The 16679-nt window shown below is 44.0% G+C and overlaps 1 protein-coding gene across 4 annotated transcripts in view; it reads right to left on the reverse strand.

Annotated features, from left to right (window-relative positions):
- Positions 1-16679, reverse strand: part of SLC1A2 (solute carrier family 1 (glial high affinity glutamate transporter), member 2) — a 139041-nt gene that overhangs the window by 62370 nt on the left and 59992 nt on the right. For all 4 annotated transcript variants that reach the window (XM_010831858.1, XM_010831855.1, XM_010831856.1 and 1 more), the window contains exons 2-3: positions 3442-3581; positions 998-1150 (exon numbers count right to left, since the gene is read on the reverse strand). In XM_010831858.1, the coding sequence (XP_010830160.1) occupies positions 998-1150; positions 3442-3581 (293 nt within the window). The remainder of the gene's footprint in view (positions 1-997; positions 1151-3441; positions 3582-16679) is intronic.

Here is a 16679-nt window from a genome sequence, read left to right on the forward strand (position 1 = left end):
AGCTGACCCATATATGACCTATTTGTCCTTACAGTCAATCTGAAGCCTAACTCTAGCTAATGGAAATGAAACTTCCTTACTGGGTTGGCTAATGTACAATCTATTAAACAGGCATGGAAAACAAATTTCTCTGGTTTCAAAAGGAGCTTTTAAAGTAAAATACAGCTTCATGCAGTCTGAGGCTGAATGCTAAGACCTTCCTGACACTGAGTGCCAGCTCTTTCCCTCACTGGATTCATTGGCCAACCAGCTATGAGGCTGTAACAGCTGAATCTCTTGGAGTTACCAGAGCTTCACTACATTCATAAGGTGGACGGTCTAGAACAGATTTCTCAAGATCACCCAGCCTGTTGGTCCCCCAGATGCAAACCAAAGCCCAGCTCTTCATCCCTAACCCAGAGTTTAGTCTCTAAAATTCAATGATTTCAACAACATTTGAGTAATATTTGGTAAGGAGGAAACTACCTGTATAAGCCCAGGGAGGAGAAAAAATAAAATCCTTTCAAATGAAACAACTCTGAACCAAAAAATAAGTAGACATGAACTACACATTAAGGGTATCTTTCTTCTGAAACACTCCAAGAGTTTCATATCTAGTATTTCATTTATCTTTAATAACCACTTCCCTCTACACTCAATTAAATATTAAAGAAAAAACTTCTTTTTCTACGTGTTATCTTTGTCAGTTTCTGAACAAATACAATTTAGAAAACGAGAAAAGTGTACATTAAAAATTAACATCTCTAGAGATGATCACTTTTAACATGTGGTTATTTCCTTTTTATCTTTTGTCGCTACACAGACAGATGGACCGACCAAACTCTTTTTCTTAGGGTTGCTTATTTCAGTTTTAGAGTTAGGAAAATCAAGACTCTGAAGAGAAATGACACAGAAGATGATCAGATTCATTGATTCAACCAAATTGAGATTTTATGGTCAGTCCAAAAGCTAGAGGAGTATGACCCACTTTGACCCAGTGCCAGAGAAGTGGTCTTACCTGTGATTAAACTGGAGATAATGAGAGGGAGAATGAGCATTTTCAGCATCCTCATGAGTATATCCCCTGGGAAGGCTATTAACATAACCACATCTGGGTGGATAGGAGATGCCAAGCGAAGAAGTCCTCCACATACTGCCCCCAGGATAACACCTATAAGGAAGGAGAAAAAATATGAATCTATTTTTTGCCCTCATCAAATGAATAGCTCTAGGGATATAGTTGGGAGAAGGCAATGGCACCCCACTCCAGTACTGTTGCCTGGAAAATCCCATGGATGGAGGAGCCTCTGGTAGGCTGCAGTCCATCGGGTCGCTAAGAGTTGGACACAACTGAGCGACTTCACTTTCACTTTTCACTTTCATGCATTGGAGAAGGAAATGGCAACCCACTCCAGTGTTCTTGCCTGGAGAATCCCATGGACGGAGAAGCCTGGTAGGCTGCAGTCCATGGGGTCACACAGAGTCGGACACGACTGAAGCGACTTAGCACCAGCAGCAGCAGCAGGGATATAGTTCAGTAACATTAACTTTTCTCGTACCTCTCTATTATCAGATGATGATTAACACATAACAAAAATACCATTAGAAAAGTGAAGTTAATTTTGTTGACTTGTGAGAAAATGTTTTCTATCTCCAACTCTTTGAAAAGGCCACACTGGAAGAGTCAAGAAGAGCCTTCTGAAGGCTCTGTGTAAAATATAACCTGGCAACTTGATCCCAATTTCTTTAGGATATCATCCACTTGCAGAGTCAGAGATTGTCAGTAGAAATAACCCACAACATCAGATATGATTCTCTTCCCAGCCTAGGCTGGGTACATGCCATGGTGTCTAATATATTTCTTATCTTTTTAACTGAATATCAGACAAAAGGAACATTTATGTGACCAAACTGGCGTTAGTTTTCTTTTTTCTACTTCCAGTCATTTGCCCATGGCTCATCCTCAAAGAGCTTTGTCTTTGACTGCTATGTCCTGATACATAATCTTGAAACGTGTTGATCTTAAGGGAGATCAAGGAGGGTGTCTAAAAATATAAGATTTGGGAGGAAACAATTTGAGCAGAAAAGCTACCAGGAGCCTTTCGCTTTGTATACTCAAGGATTCCACAACAAAACCTTGGATCGCTCCAAACTGGTGGCTCACATAAGCCACCCTTGTGGAAACCACAAATGGGGTCATAAGCATGACTAGAGTCGGGGAGGGAGGCAGGGGCATCCTAGGTACATGGCTATGGGATTAACCCCAGAGATGCAAAGAGAGTACGTAACACGGCCGGAAATCTGATATTTTTTTCTTCCACAAGTGAAGAGCACACTTTTTAAAAACTTACGATGAATGAAATTTCATCCTTTCTGTGGAGGGTAACCCTTGGAAAACCCTACCATGTCTGCGGTTTTCTTCTATTAAGTGAACTGAGCTGGGGCAAATGTCCACTCCCAACAGTAGTCCACTGACACCCAAGATGACTGGCTCAAAGGAGAGGGCGTGAAATGCCGTGGTTTCAGCACAAGAAACTGCAATTTCCCCCATTTTCAATAAATCCTGGTTGAAAACCCAAGGCCAAGTCTATGTCAACCGTCACACAAAAGTACAACCAGAGCCTGGGTGAGACCTGAAGCAGAGGAGCAAGGCTTCTGAGGTGGAGCTGGAGCAGGTCAAAGCTTCAGGACAAGCTTCTTCCACACTGACCTTGTTAGCTACCGTGCTAACTGAATCTAAGTTAATGAAGTGCATGGAGAATGTGAATCCTTGGAGTCCTGTTGGTGAGGTTTTGGCAACTGTTGCCTTTATCAAGATGCAGGTACTTCTCTAAATGTGGTATACTGATCATCTGCTTTGGAATCACCTAGAAGGTTTAAGGGGCTTCCCCGGTGGCTTAGTGGTAAAGAATCCGCCTGCCATGCCCAAGGTATAGGAGATGTGGGTTGGATCCCTGGGTGAGGAAGATCCCCTGGAGGAGGGCATGGCAACCCACTCCAGTATTCTTGCCTGGAAAATCCCATGGACAGAGGAGCCTGGCGGGCTACTGTCCCTATTGTCACAAAGGGCTGGACATGAGTGAAGCGACTGAGTGCACGCACACACACACACATATGCACACATGCACAGAAGGTTTAAGATGCAGATTCCAAGGTCTCATGCAAATGGCCCACAGCACAGTCTGTGAGCAGGACCCGGGAATCTGCATGCTCATTTACCCACAGAAACTGGTCGTGCTCACTGGAATCTGAGATCCACTAGAACCCCAAGGAGGAAATCATGGCTGGGGCAGGTGAAAGGGAAAAGAGTCTCACTGAGGCGGCTGTGCCAGGGAAAAGGTGGGGTTAGGCAGCACGTGTGGCTTGCTTTCTGGGTTAGAGTGCCTGCTGCCAGAACCAGCTTCCACACAGAGCCAGGAGAGACCCGGGGCAGAGGAGTGGGTGGGGCCACCTGTCTCCTACCGAACACAGTCAGGGTGAGCAGGAGATTCTTCCCCAGCTTGTCGCACAAGCGCAGCCCCAGATGCCGTGGCTTTGGCTCCTCTGCACTCAGGTGGCTGTCGTGCATCCGTACTTCCACCTGCTTGGGCATGTTGTTGGCACTGAAACAGAAGTGAAGGCAGTGGTTAGAGTCTGCTGGGCACTGCCTCTCTGCAGTTTGAAGGGCTCAGGATGTAGAAGGCAAAACAGCCTCCCCAGGCACAGCTGGGATTCCGGAATCACTGGCAGGGAAGTAAAAAGTCAAAGAAACTCAGGGTGCCCTGGATGATAGTTCACCTGTAAGCAGGACACCAGGACACACCAAATGCCAACGAGCTAAGTGCTTTTATCCCTATTTTCTTGAATCATCGCAGGAAAGGCATCGCACAGGCAGTGGAAGGTTCTTCCAAGAGTCCCATGGTAACTCTCCAAGGCAAGTGTCCCTACCCCATTTCACAGAAAGTAATTTGTCCAGATATGTCTGGTTCCAAAATCTGAGCCCTTTCATTCTTGTATCAAGAACAAAAAGATGACTTTTTAATAATCTAAGGTCAGGAAAGTAACAGCCTGAGTCATTGCTAAATTAAATGCCTCTGAGCTCCAGTCTTCCCCATCCTGGACATGGAAAACTCAGACATGCTAGTAGTCCAAGTTCTACCTTTCTTTTGGAAAAGATGATTTTTCTAGTTAAAAAAAAATTGATTCCATTGTGGTTTTTAAAAGGTCACTTGCATTATCAGGACTCCTCTGAGCTGCCCAAGAGTCATGCTCCTCAGTGTCAAAGAAGCATCTCTCTAAGCAGCCTGTGATCGCCTCCAACTGCAGATGCATCCCAGTCCTCTTCCAGAAAAACCCCACGTGAACCCAAGCTCTGCTAAGTCATCCATCAGAGACTCTGCCAGGACAATGAGTAGATTGTCTCTTTTTTCCAGCTCTGTCACTTCCTGGGCCAAAAAGATTTCAAGTTTAAGCTTGGGGACCAACATAAGGAGGCCAGTTTTTTTTTACTTTGACATCTTAGGACATTTCTGTTAGCTGTCATTTACAACTGCCATCATGCAACAAACAAAAAAAAGATCTTTAACACCTTGAAAGACAAGTCACAGTCTCTGAATAAACAACTATTTCTGGGGGCGCTAGTGGTAAAGAACCTGCCTGACCATGCAGGTAGACCCTAAGAGATGCCGGTTCGATCCCTGGGTTGGGAAGATCCCCTGGAGGAGGGCATGGCAACCCACTCCAGTATTCTTGCTTGGAAAATCCCATGGTCAGAGGAGCCTGGTGGCCTGTGGTCCACAGGGTAGCAAAGAGCTGGACACAACTGATTCACCTTAGCACACATGCCTTTCTTCAAGATAAACAGGTATCAGCCTTCCCCAGATATTCCCACCACATACTGGAGAGACATTCCTTTGAAGTCAACACCAATCTGCAGACTAGTGGTTTGAAATCACTGGTTATACTGGAAATAGTGTGGATTTTGGAATCAGAGAGCCTGGGTTCAAATCATGACTCTATCACTTGCTAGCTGTGTGGTTTATAGAAAGAAGGGCTCGGGACTTCCCTGGTGGTCCAGTGATTAATAACCTGCCTTCCAGCTCAGGGGGAATGTGTTTGACCCCTGGTCGGGGAACTAAGATCCCACGTGCCATGAGGCAACTAAGTCCACATACCAAAACTAGTGAGCCCAGGGTCTCAACTAGAGAGCCTGTACTGCAAACTACAGAGCCCAGGCACTCTGGAGCCTGCAGACCACAGCTGGAGAGAAGCCTGTGTGGCTTCAAGGAAGAGTCCTCGTGCCATAACACCTGACATACCCATAAATAAACAAATATTCTCTAAAAAAAAAAGAAAAAGGAAAGAAAGGCTCGAGGCCTACCTTGTGGAAGTTAAACATGATGATGTGTGTTAGGCAGCCAGCACGCATGGTCCCTTTCTCCAGGGAATATTCACGACAAGTGTGACATTTAACTTAGGGGACCCATCCAGTTGCACCACCATTCAAGACACCGTTAGGGACTTATAGCCATATGGTTTCCATAATGTAGTGGTTATCACGTTTGCCTAACACGTGAAAAGTCCCCAGTTCAAAACAGGTCAGAAACAATCTTTGGAGAAGGAAATGGCAATCCACTCCAGTATTCTTGCCTGGAAAATCCTGTGGAGGGAGGAGCCTGGTAGGCTACAGTCCATGGGGTTGCAAAGAGTTGGACACGACTGAGTGACTTCTCTTTCTTTCTTTCAAGACACCAAGCTTAGCTTCTGGACTCTCAGAATCAAGACCAGGGACCCAATACAATGTCTTACTTTTTCTTAACAAACTGCTTAATGTACTTGCTTCTAAAATATTTTAAAATTAGGAATAATGTAGCAAGGTCTGGTGGAACACTCAGATGAAAACATTAGTCAAAATAAAAGCATCTTAGTCTTCCTACAGTGGCCTAATTTTCTACTCATCTAGTTAGTTTGCGGGCACCCCCCGACTATCTGGCATGTGTGTATGTTAATGATCATTCAGGCAGTCTAAAGAAAACAGGGCAGGAAGTTCACTGCAAGCAGACAAGGGCTGTCTGACCAGCAAGCAGTAAAGACCATTTCCTCCCATCACCAAATAAAACAGACGGAAAAGTTCTTTTTACATCACAGCAGGGAAAATGATCAAAACGATCTTTTTAACCTGGATGGACCATATTTCCATGCTTGCATTAGGATCTTTTTATAATTTTAAACACTTTTCTAGCCAATAATCTGAAGCTGTAAACCAGGAAATTGCCAATAAAGAATGGCGGCCATACGTCTTCTGAAATGGTGAATGCATTCGTTAGCCAGCCCTTGGCAAAATACTCTATGAGCGCCTCAAGAGCGTAATCCCCTGCCTTCTGTTTCATTTGAAGCCCTCCTGCCACTGAAGTTAGAATCATGGTTGGTATTTCAGTGAGACTATCAAGTATTTAAACCAGACATTCTGGCAAGATCCATACGACGTAATGAAAGCGTCAGGCATCAAGACAGCCACATCCAAGGAAAAACACACAAATATTAGGTTAACGTCCACACCCCATCAAGCAGTGTGGTTGGATGCCTGTTGGCCACCCTTCTGAGTCACACAAAATCTCTGTTTAACGATTTGTCTTTTAAGCCACGGCAAAACATCTCTGAAGCCCAGAATCAAAACAGCCACATCAAAGTGGGCAGCATCAAAATCTCATGAACCCACAAGTATTTATTGAGAGGATGCCTGTGACTTGCCCACTTGGAATTAAACACGGACTCCAAGCTCGAAGGAGCTTCTAACATCTGCGTGTAGAAAATCATCGTTAAAGTGCATCAGGACCTCGGCTTGCCTCTGGGGATGCAGGGAGTCCGCCAAGAACTCTTTGTAAAAATCCTTGACAAGTCTAAGTGATCCCTACACCCGCCAAGAACACAAAGAGAGCTTGAAATGGAGAATATTATAGAACATAACATTAAATGGCATGGTACAGCACAATACGGAGCTGCTTCTAAGCCTTATATATCCTCAGAAGAAGAGACATATCGCTTTGTTTTTATTTTGTATTTACCATTTCTAATCATCTTTAGGGTTGGATAGCATCACCAATTCAATGGACATGAACTTGGGCATACTCAGGGAGACAGTAAGGGACAGGAAGGCCTGGCATACTCCAGTCCATGGGGTAGCAAAGAGTAGGACCCGACTTAGCAGCTGAATAACAGCAATCATTTTTATTCCTTCCTATGGTTGTAAGGTTTTTTCCCTTCTAGTTTTACTGAGATATAAATGACACACAGCACTGTATAAGTTTAAGGTAAGCAGCATAAAGATTTGATTTATATACAACGTGAAGTGATTATCACAGTAAGTTTAGAAAACATCCATCATCTCATATATGTACAAAGTTAAAGAAATAGAAAACACATTTTTCCTTGTGATGAGAACCTTTAGGATTTACTCTCAACAACTTTTATATATAACATACAGCAGTGTTATTATATTTATCATGGTGTACATTACATCCATGGAACAGATACAGTTTTTCATATGACTTTACACACATCCACAGCTATATGGATGCTGGTTACTGAATGTACCTGGTAACAAGGATAACAAGGATACCTGGTATTTACTGAGGACTCTGTGTGTCAGACACGACAGTCGGTAATGAGTAAGGTATAATCCTTGCCCTTAAGGAGCTCATATGCGGAACGCAAAGTACAGGGTCTGGTACTTGTCTCCTTACATACTGGCCATGATAAGATCCTGTACAGGATACTATGGGACCTGGTAAGAATGGTGCCTAACCTAGCTTTGGGGAAGAAGAAGAAAGTTCAAGAAAGGTTCCCAGGAGGGACTGATACCAGAGCTGGATCTTAAAGGATGGATTTAAATGTCTACATCCTCCACCACTCTTCAAACCCTGAGAGCAGGACTGTGTTCTTTAACACCTGGCCCCAAGCACTTGATAAATGTTTGTTCAAAGAAACTATGAACCAGAAAGCAGCTATACAGGGCACTGTGCTTCCTCCTGGGAACCAGGTCCTTCTACAGTAGCTGGCAGCATACCAGCTAGCAACCCTCTCACCATTCTGCATTTATTCCACAAGTTCCTGTTGGGCATATATTACAGGCCCCATGCTGTTACAGGTGCTAAAATAACACAATAGGCAAAAGAGACAAAGCCCTTGCTCTCGCAGGATATACATTTTAGTGGAGAACAAAGAAATGAATAAATATATTTCAAGTGGAGATAACATGCTAGGAAGAGGGTGACATGCAGAAAGAAGACAGAGCTATTTTGCATCAGCTGGTCAGGAAAGGGGAGCTTCTGTGATAAAGGGCATTTGACCAGAAACCTGGAGGAATGAGGGGTCTCCTAAATTAAGAATGCAGTTTGTCTAGAGCTTAGCAAAATAAATGAAATACACACAATTTAGGAATGTATTTGTCCAAACTAGCGCCTAAAGCTCCCGCCAGATGCCAATTCTGGTGTCCACATGTTGGTTTTTAGCACAGACACAGATTCAAACAAAAGTCAAGGCAGTAATGCTACATCTCATTATCATCGTGAATATGGCGGATTTCAATGACTGTCCCAGCTTCAAGAGAAATGAATTCCAGAGAAATGTGAGTTGGACCCAGGAGGAAGGTTGAGGTCACAGCAGCCTGCAGATTTGCTACTCTGGCAATGAACAGGAAGGGCAAGGCCTGATCTAGGTAAGTCTGTTGGATAAACACAGTAAGTTAATCCAAGTACACACACTTATCCTTATATTAATACTCCATTCCTACAACTTGTGGCTATGCAGATGGGACTAGGTAATAAGGATTCTGAAAGCCCAAGTGTGAGGCTTGGTTCTACCAAATCCATCAAGCCTGATGCTCTCCCCAAACTGTTCATCACCTCTGTTTCTACTTGAGCACCTTCCGGATGGAAGATTTAGCAATGCAATTCCTTAACAGAGTACTGGAATGTTCCATAAGCCAGTTCCACCAGATCTCTCTCCACTGCCCAACAAAGTAAGGCCATGTGATGGAAGAGCTTCTTGGATAATCCAGACTTGAACAATGAGCCTATAACTTCTTTCTGCCTTAGCTCCTCCACTGAACTATTTAAACAGCTGTTAATTTTGCAGTCAGTTGCTGGCGTGTTCTTTCTCATGCAAATCCACGTGAGTTCTGTTTCAAAGGCAAGCTCAGCTTAACGTGCAGAACATCCTCTGTGAATCCAAAGGGAGCATGTAATGGGGCTGGTACTAAGTTTTAAACAGTTCTCAGAACCTGTTATTCATTTGCGTTTGTTTCCCCTCGCTCTGCCAAGAGCCTCTAACGATAGGCTCATTAGATGTGGTGTTGGATACAGATTTCCTGCCTGCACGCTTCTGTGTCAACTTAACTGGCACTGAATTCTCTTTTTCCTCCTACGCTGGTTCAATGAGGTGACAACAGAATGTTCTCCAGGGAACCTAAAAGCAACTGGTGTGTTTTTGTCTGGAGGATGTGAGATCTGCCATGAACATCACCCCTCCCACCCTCTACTGCCCAAATCCAAGACCTCAGAGGCGCAGAAAGACAGTGTCCAGAAACTGCGCTAATGGGAGACACTAGGTTAGACCCTCAAGAATAGCAACAGTGTTTGTTGAGGGGGCTTTCCCCCAAGGTGGCCAAGGTCTTTGGAGAAGAATTCCGGAAATACCAGTGCTGTCAGCTCTGAACACCACAAAACGGTGGTTACAGTTGTGATTGTCCCACATCTGGGAATTCCCTGGCTCCTTAAAGAACACCAGCCCCGTAGGGAAAGGGATGGGAACTCTAATACAGTTGGGAATTTCCAACAACCACTCCCTTCACCCATTCTAGATCCTGTAAGACTGGGTTTAACCATGTCAAGGATGCTCACTAACCAAGAAGTCAGAATCTCTCTGACAGATGCTGTGCCCTCATTGATCCTGAGAATAAATGAAACCTAGAGTTTCACAGCCTCCAAATCTCCTTCAGTCCCTTCTGTTCACTCTATTTCCTAGATCACATACTTGCTGGAAAAGCTCTGCCAGTGAACACCAGACTTCACAAATGATACATCTTAAGCTTCTTCTTGACTATCAGAGGGTCTGGCTAAGGAGCACAGTTTACAATTATCCCTAATCATGATGGGATTGGACCTAGTAGGCAACATGAGATAGGAAGTCAGAAGGTCTGGGTTCTAACACCAGGGTGCTACTAACTGGCTGTGTCAGAAATAGTATCAGATGGATGTAAATTTACTTGCTCATAATCATCAGACAGAAGAGTAAAGCACTACGAAATGATAAAAACACACTCTTGAAATACCAGTGGGGTTTAGGTATCAATTTTGGCAGCTTTTTATATTTTAGGTCCCAGGCTCTTAATTTGTAAAGTAAGAGGGCTGTATCAGAAATTCTCTTATCGTTCTAAAATTCTGTGATTCTCTAATTCTCCTGGGGTGCAAGGTGGTAATTAATAGCCTTCAGTTCCAGAGAGGCAGCCTCCATTCTATTCTATTCAAGACTGAATGAGCTTAGACCTTATGGGTGACTTACAGATAAGAGACAAACCAGTGGTAACAACAACCATTGCTTAACGTCTTTACCTCCATTTCCTCCTTTCCTATCTCTGTTACTTAAGCATGTTTTTCTAGAGTTACTAACACTGAGTTTGGGGTCAAATTCAGTGTATAATTCAGACACAGGAATCATCTTAATACCCTCACAGGTCTGACCAATTCTTAGTCTAGACTTCTCAGAGGGACAGATCAATGTCGTGGAAATATAGCCCAACAGGTGAACTGGCATTTGACCAGCCAATTGCCAAATTCACCATTGAATCACTGAAAGGTCACCTATCTCATTCACAGCCAATCAAGATAAAAAAATGATTTTTTTAATTGAATTTTTATCACTGTCCAGGCCAAGGGGCCCAAACTGGCTAATGACTTAAATGGCAAATAGAGTCAGTTGGGACTTCAGGTGTTCTCACACAGGAAGTAGTAGGAGATATATATACAATGGAATATTACTCAGAAAAAGGAACTAATTTGAGTCAGTTATAGTGACATGGATGAATCTAGAGACTGTATACAGAAAGAAGTAAGTCAGAAGGAGAAAAACAAGTATTGCATATTAATGCATATATAGAATCTAGAAAAATGGTCCAGATGAACCTATTTGCAAGGCAGGAATAGAGATGCAGACACAGACAATGGACTTGTGGACACAGGGAGGAGAAGGAGAGAGTGGGATGAACCGAGAGACTAGCAGAGGCAGCCCACTCCAATAGTCCTGCCTGGAGAACCCCCATGGACAGAGGAGCCGGGTGGGCTACAGTCAATGGGGGTGAAAAGAGCCGGACATGACTGAGCGACTCAGCACACACACACATACATTTATACACACACGCACACATACATACACACTACCATATGTAAAATATATAATGGGAAGCAGCTGTATAGAACAGGGAATTCAGCTTGGTGCTCTGTGATGACCTAGAGGGCTAGGATGGGTAGCGGGTGGGGTGGCAGAGAGGCTCAAGAGGGAGGGGATATATGTGTAACTACAGCTGATTCACTTTGTTGTACAGCAGAAACCAACACAACATTGTAAAGCACTTATCCTCCAATAAAAAATAAGTTAAAATTTTTTAATTAAAAAAAAAGTACTAGGAGAAAAAAACATAAAGGAATAAATAAAATGACACTCATTCTGCTGAGAACCAAAAGTCAAAAACACTAGCTCTGATTAGCTGCTGACAGAAGGGACCTTGGCAGAATGCAACTACATAATTACATGGTCATCGGATTCTTGGTTAAAATCTACCTTTTCCAGTTATGGCTGGGACAAGGCATTCATTTCATCTCTAGAATGATAACGTTCAACTCACTGGGTCTTTATAGAACCTTCAGTAAGATTTTTTGTTGTTGTTCAGTCGCTAAGTCCTGTCTGACTCTTTGTGACCCCATGGACTGCAGCATACCAGGCTTCCCTCTCCTTCACTATCTCCCGGAGTTTGCTCAAACTCACGTCCATTGAATTGGTAATGCCATCCAACCATCTTTCCTCTGTTGTCCCCTTCTTCTCCTGCCTTAAAATCTTTCCCAGAATCAGGGTCTTTTCCAATGAGCCAGCTCTTTGCATCAGGTGGCCAAAGTATTAGAGCTTCAGCTTCAGCATTAGTCCTTCCAGTAAGTATTCAGGGTTGATTTCCTTTAGGATTGACTGGTTTGATCTCCTTGCTGTCCAAGGGACTCTCAAGAATCTTCTCCAACACCACAGTTTGAAAGCATCAATGCTTTGGTGCCCAACCTTCTTTATGATCCAACTCTCACATCTGTACATAACTACTGAAAAAAAACTGTAGCTTTGACTATATGGACCTTTGTTGGCAAAGTGAGTCTCTGCTTTTTAATACACTGTCCAAGTTTGTCATAGCTTTTCTTGCAAGGAGCAAGCATCTTTCAATTTCATGGCAGCAGTCACCGTCCAATGTGATTTTGGAGCCGAAGAAAATAGATGGTACTTATGAAAGCACCAACAGTATTTAATGCAAAATCAACATTCTATTTTAGCTTCCTTTCCTTGTCTTAAATGCCTAAAATGGTACAAAATGACCACTCAGATAGCTTAGCTACCAGTATGTCACTATAGCAACAAATGGTATTTGTGCTTTTTACAAAAAGAAAGTACCAGAAGGAGGCCCAAGTGGGTGGGAGTCTGGGAAGTTCCCAGGGCTGTAAGCTCCACACTGTGAACTGGCCTGGATCACCTCTGGAAGAGCATCAGGAGAACATCCTTAAATAAAACCTCTGGACTTCGGTGAGGTCCTCCCCAGGGTAGAGACTTGAGTCAGCCTTGACCCAATGGAATCACCCATTTCCAGAAAGGTTCATCACCCAAAACAGAAATAAGACACCAAGGAACAGTGAATCTCCAGGCCCAAGTGACAGGCTTGGGTGGAGGTGTTTGATCTTCCCAAACTGGGAACTCCTTCTAAAAATAAAGATTGAGCCATGGCCTAGGAACACACTGGCCAGCCCAATCCCCAGGGGCATGTCGATTCTGAAGTAAATGCCACTCCCTCTGGCTCTGGTTCCCTGAACAACATGAAAATAAATTTGAAAACTTCATATTAGTCCAATAAAAGGAGGCAATTCATGGGGCATGGGCTCCAGGTTTGAGCCACAGGGAACCTGGCCTCAATTAGTTTGCCTTGAGGCAAACTGTCTCTTCTGCTAAAGTTTCTTCTTCCTCACACTCTCTGACCCAGCCTTTGTAGACTAATCTTAATTTCCTCTTAAAAATTCATCTCTGCTATGACTTCCCTCGGGAAGTCTTTGTTGATTCCCGAGTTTGCTTTTTGGATGTTCTTCCTGCAGCTTATCTCTCTCAAGGTATTTATCACAATTCACTTGTCTTTTTCCCCACTGGACTAGAATTAAGGCAAGATCTTGACTTACTTGATTCTGTCTTCCCCACACTCAGTGTGGTTCCTGGCATATAGTAGACACTCAATCATCGTATGTTTAGAAATGAATGAATGAATGGGTGACTAGATAGAAAAATAGGTTCTAGTCACAGGTTCTGTGTGATACTTCATTCTAGATGGTAGGGTTCTAAAAGACTAAGAAATCTGTGAGGAGGAGAGAAAAGAGAACAGAAGTACAAACACTCACATTAGAAAAACCAGTGGGAGGTAGGAAGGGCAGGTCAGCACCACTCAAGCACTGGCCCTTCCTTGCTGGTGGTTTTGATCCAGTTGCCCTGTCCAAGCATGGTGGCCTCACTGCTCCCAGCATTCTCGGGGAATGTGGAGCCATGAACCTCAGCTAATGAGGCCTTCAGGGAAAACTGATGAGGACACAGGAAGATACATTAGGACTGTGGACTTAAAAAATATTCAAAAGCTCAAAGTTGAGAGTTATGTTTTGTTTGGTGGGAATTTTTAGAACTTAAGGCTGGGAGACAGCATCTCAAGTAACCCTGAGAGAAGTGCTGAGATGAGGGGAGGAGCCAGCTTGTACAGAAGTTTTGCAAGATAGGGCAGGTAGTCTGAACATCAAAAGATTACTATTAATTAAAGGAAGCCAGATATCCCAAATTAAGAAATTTAGCATTTTTCAAATTGATGCTTTTAAACTGTGGTGCTGGAAAAGACTCTTGAGAGTCCCTTGGACAGCAAGGAGATCAAACCAGTCAATCCTAAAGGAAATCATTGGAATATTCATTGCAAGGACTGAGTGTCCTTTGAAAGGACTGATACTGAGGCTGAAGCTGCAATACTTTGGCCACCTGATGCAAAGAGCTGACTCATTGGAAAAGACCCTGATGCTAGGAAAGATTGAAGGCAGGAGGAGAAGGGGGCGGGAGAGGATAAGATAGTTAGATAGCATCACTGACTCAATGACTATGAATTTAAGCAAACTCTGGGAGTTACTGGAGGACAGAGGAATCTGGTGTGCTGTGGTCCGTGGGATCATGAAGAGTCCAACACAACTTAACAACTAAACAACAAGAGCTTTTCTATGTTTGGGAAGATACAAGAGTCTGGGCTCAGTGAAATCATTCCTTTGACATGCACCTCAGCTAGCTGGGGCTGGATTCTGGCATTTTTCACATCCTGAGTTTTTCCAGGGCTTACAGTAGGGAGCGGCTGCGGTCTGATGGCTGCTAGGTAGCAGGTATTCTTTCTTTCCTGAGTTTCCTCAGGGCTCACCACCTCACCATTAGTGGTGGCTGCAACTGCTGGTGACTATGACATCCTTGTTTACTGATACGGCAGGAAATATTCCATTTCTCAGGACTCCATTGCCAAGATCAACATCCCTAAATCTGGATTCTTGAAAATGTGATCCTTTGACCAAAGAGCCTGGACATTTATTCCTTTCCCAATGGGACTCTGACTTCAAGGCACTCCCTTGATTAACAGAGCTCTGGATTTGGCCCGGAGGCCTGGGAAGTTCCTCCTTTGGCCCCAGAAGCTCCCCAAACTGGACCTTCCCAACCAGTCCCCCAGACATGGGAGTGGCTAATATGTTGACTAAGTAGCTTAATGAGCTGCACCGCCTTCAGGCACCAGTAGAAACTGGGTGAGGCATCCAGTAGCTAAGACTTTCTGGGCGTTTTGGTCACACCTCACCATTGCGTCTCTTCAGTGCAGTCTTCTGTGAACACAGTGGTCTGTCTGTTCACAGACCTTTTCTCTCCAGGCAGCCAATCTTGAAACGTGGTGTCAGGAATAAGCAAGAAGGCAAGTCACCATCATGACCATGTAAATGATAGGGCCAGGGAATCAAAAGGCCAGAGGCGTGACGCTTTAGGACTTCTTTAAGGTTTTTCATCGCTCTTCAAAATCACCCACTCCTGGCTCTCAGAGGCCTTGAAAGTCCTCCTCAAGAGAGACCTGCCCCTTTATATCCCTGCAGGAGACCAGATGAAAGCTAGAAATCCAAGGAAAGGCATTCACCGACACCTCAGTGTGAAGGATCTTCTCAGACCTCTCCCAAAGAACAGGACTGGCGGGGAAAATCCCTAGACACAGATCCTGACCAAAACCACATCCAAAAGCCAAATAAAAGGAGGGGAGGCCGGAACACTGGATGTGAATTTTGCCCCAGTCAGTTCTGAAGTCACTGAGTTCAAATTCTGTGGCCTCAGCAGGGTTTCTTAAGGCTACCGATATTCTTTTTCTTTTTCTACTTTCCTTTTTTATTTGGAGGCTAGTTTCACATGTGTGTTCAATTTACGAAAATTAATTAAGCTGGTGATTTAAAGTCTATGTGCTTTTTTGTGCGCACCTTAGACTTGAAAAAACACTTTAAGAAGATCCTCTGGAGAAGGAAATTGCAACCCTCTCCAGTATTCTTGCCTGGAGAATCCCATGGACAGAGGAGCCTGGTGGGTTACAGTTCACAGGGCCACAAAGAGTCGGACACAATTGAGTGACTGAACAGCAGCAACAGCAGCAAAGGTCTTCTTCAGATGAGACAAAATTGGTGGGTAGCCCAGGTTAACCCGAGAGTGATCTCATGGGTCCCAAGAAAGAAATTCCCGGTCTTTATCTGCCTCTTTATCTGTGTTTCCATGCCCATAACTGCAAAGTACTCTCACACAGTTTAACTTCCAAAAGAATGTTTCTTGTAGCCTCTTCTCTTTTCATTCTTCTTTTGAATTATAAATAATAACCAACATTTTATCCATTGAACTTAGTTACTTAGTTAAGTTGCTCAGTCGTGTCCGACCCTTTGCGACCCCATGGACTGTGTAGTCTACTCCGTCCTTGGGATTCTCCAGGCAAGAATACTGGAGTGAGTTGCCATTTCCTTCTCCAGGGGATCTTCCCAACCCAATGATCGAACCCATGTCTCCTGCACTGCGGGCAGATGCTTTAACCTCTGAGCCACCAGGGAAGCCATTGAACTTATAAACACATAAGTTAATAGTAACTTAATAAGGCCTTCCCTGGTGGTCCAGTGGTTAAGAATCTGCTTGCCAAGACCGGGGACATAGGTTCGATCCCTGGTCCAGGAGGATCCGACATGCCGCAGAGCAACTAAATTCGTGCAACCACAACTATTGAGCTGCGCTCTAGAGCCCAAAAGCCACAACCAGAGGGTAATTCTCGGCTCGCCACAGCTAAGGAAAGTCCAGCAGCAGCACTGAAGACCCGTGCAGCCAAAATAAATAAATTAAAAATAGTCACAACTTAA

Source organism: Bison bison, unplaced genomic scaffold (assembly GCF_000754665.1).
Source record: "Bison bison bison isolate TAMUID 2011002044 unplaced genomic scaffold, Bison_UMD1.0 scf7180017864531, whole genome shotgun sequence".
NCBI lineage: Eukaryota > Metazoa > Chordata > Mammalia > Artiodactyla > Bovidae > Bison > Bison bison.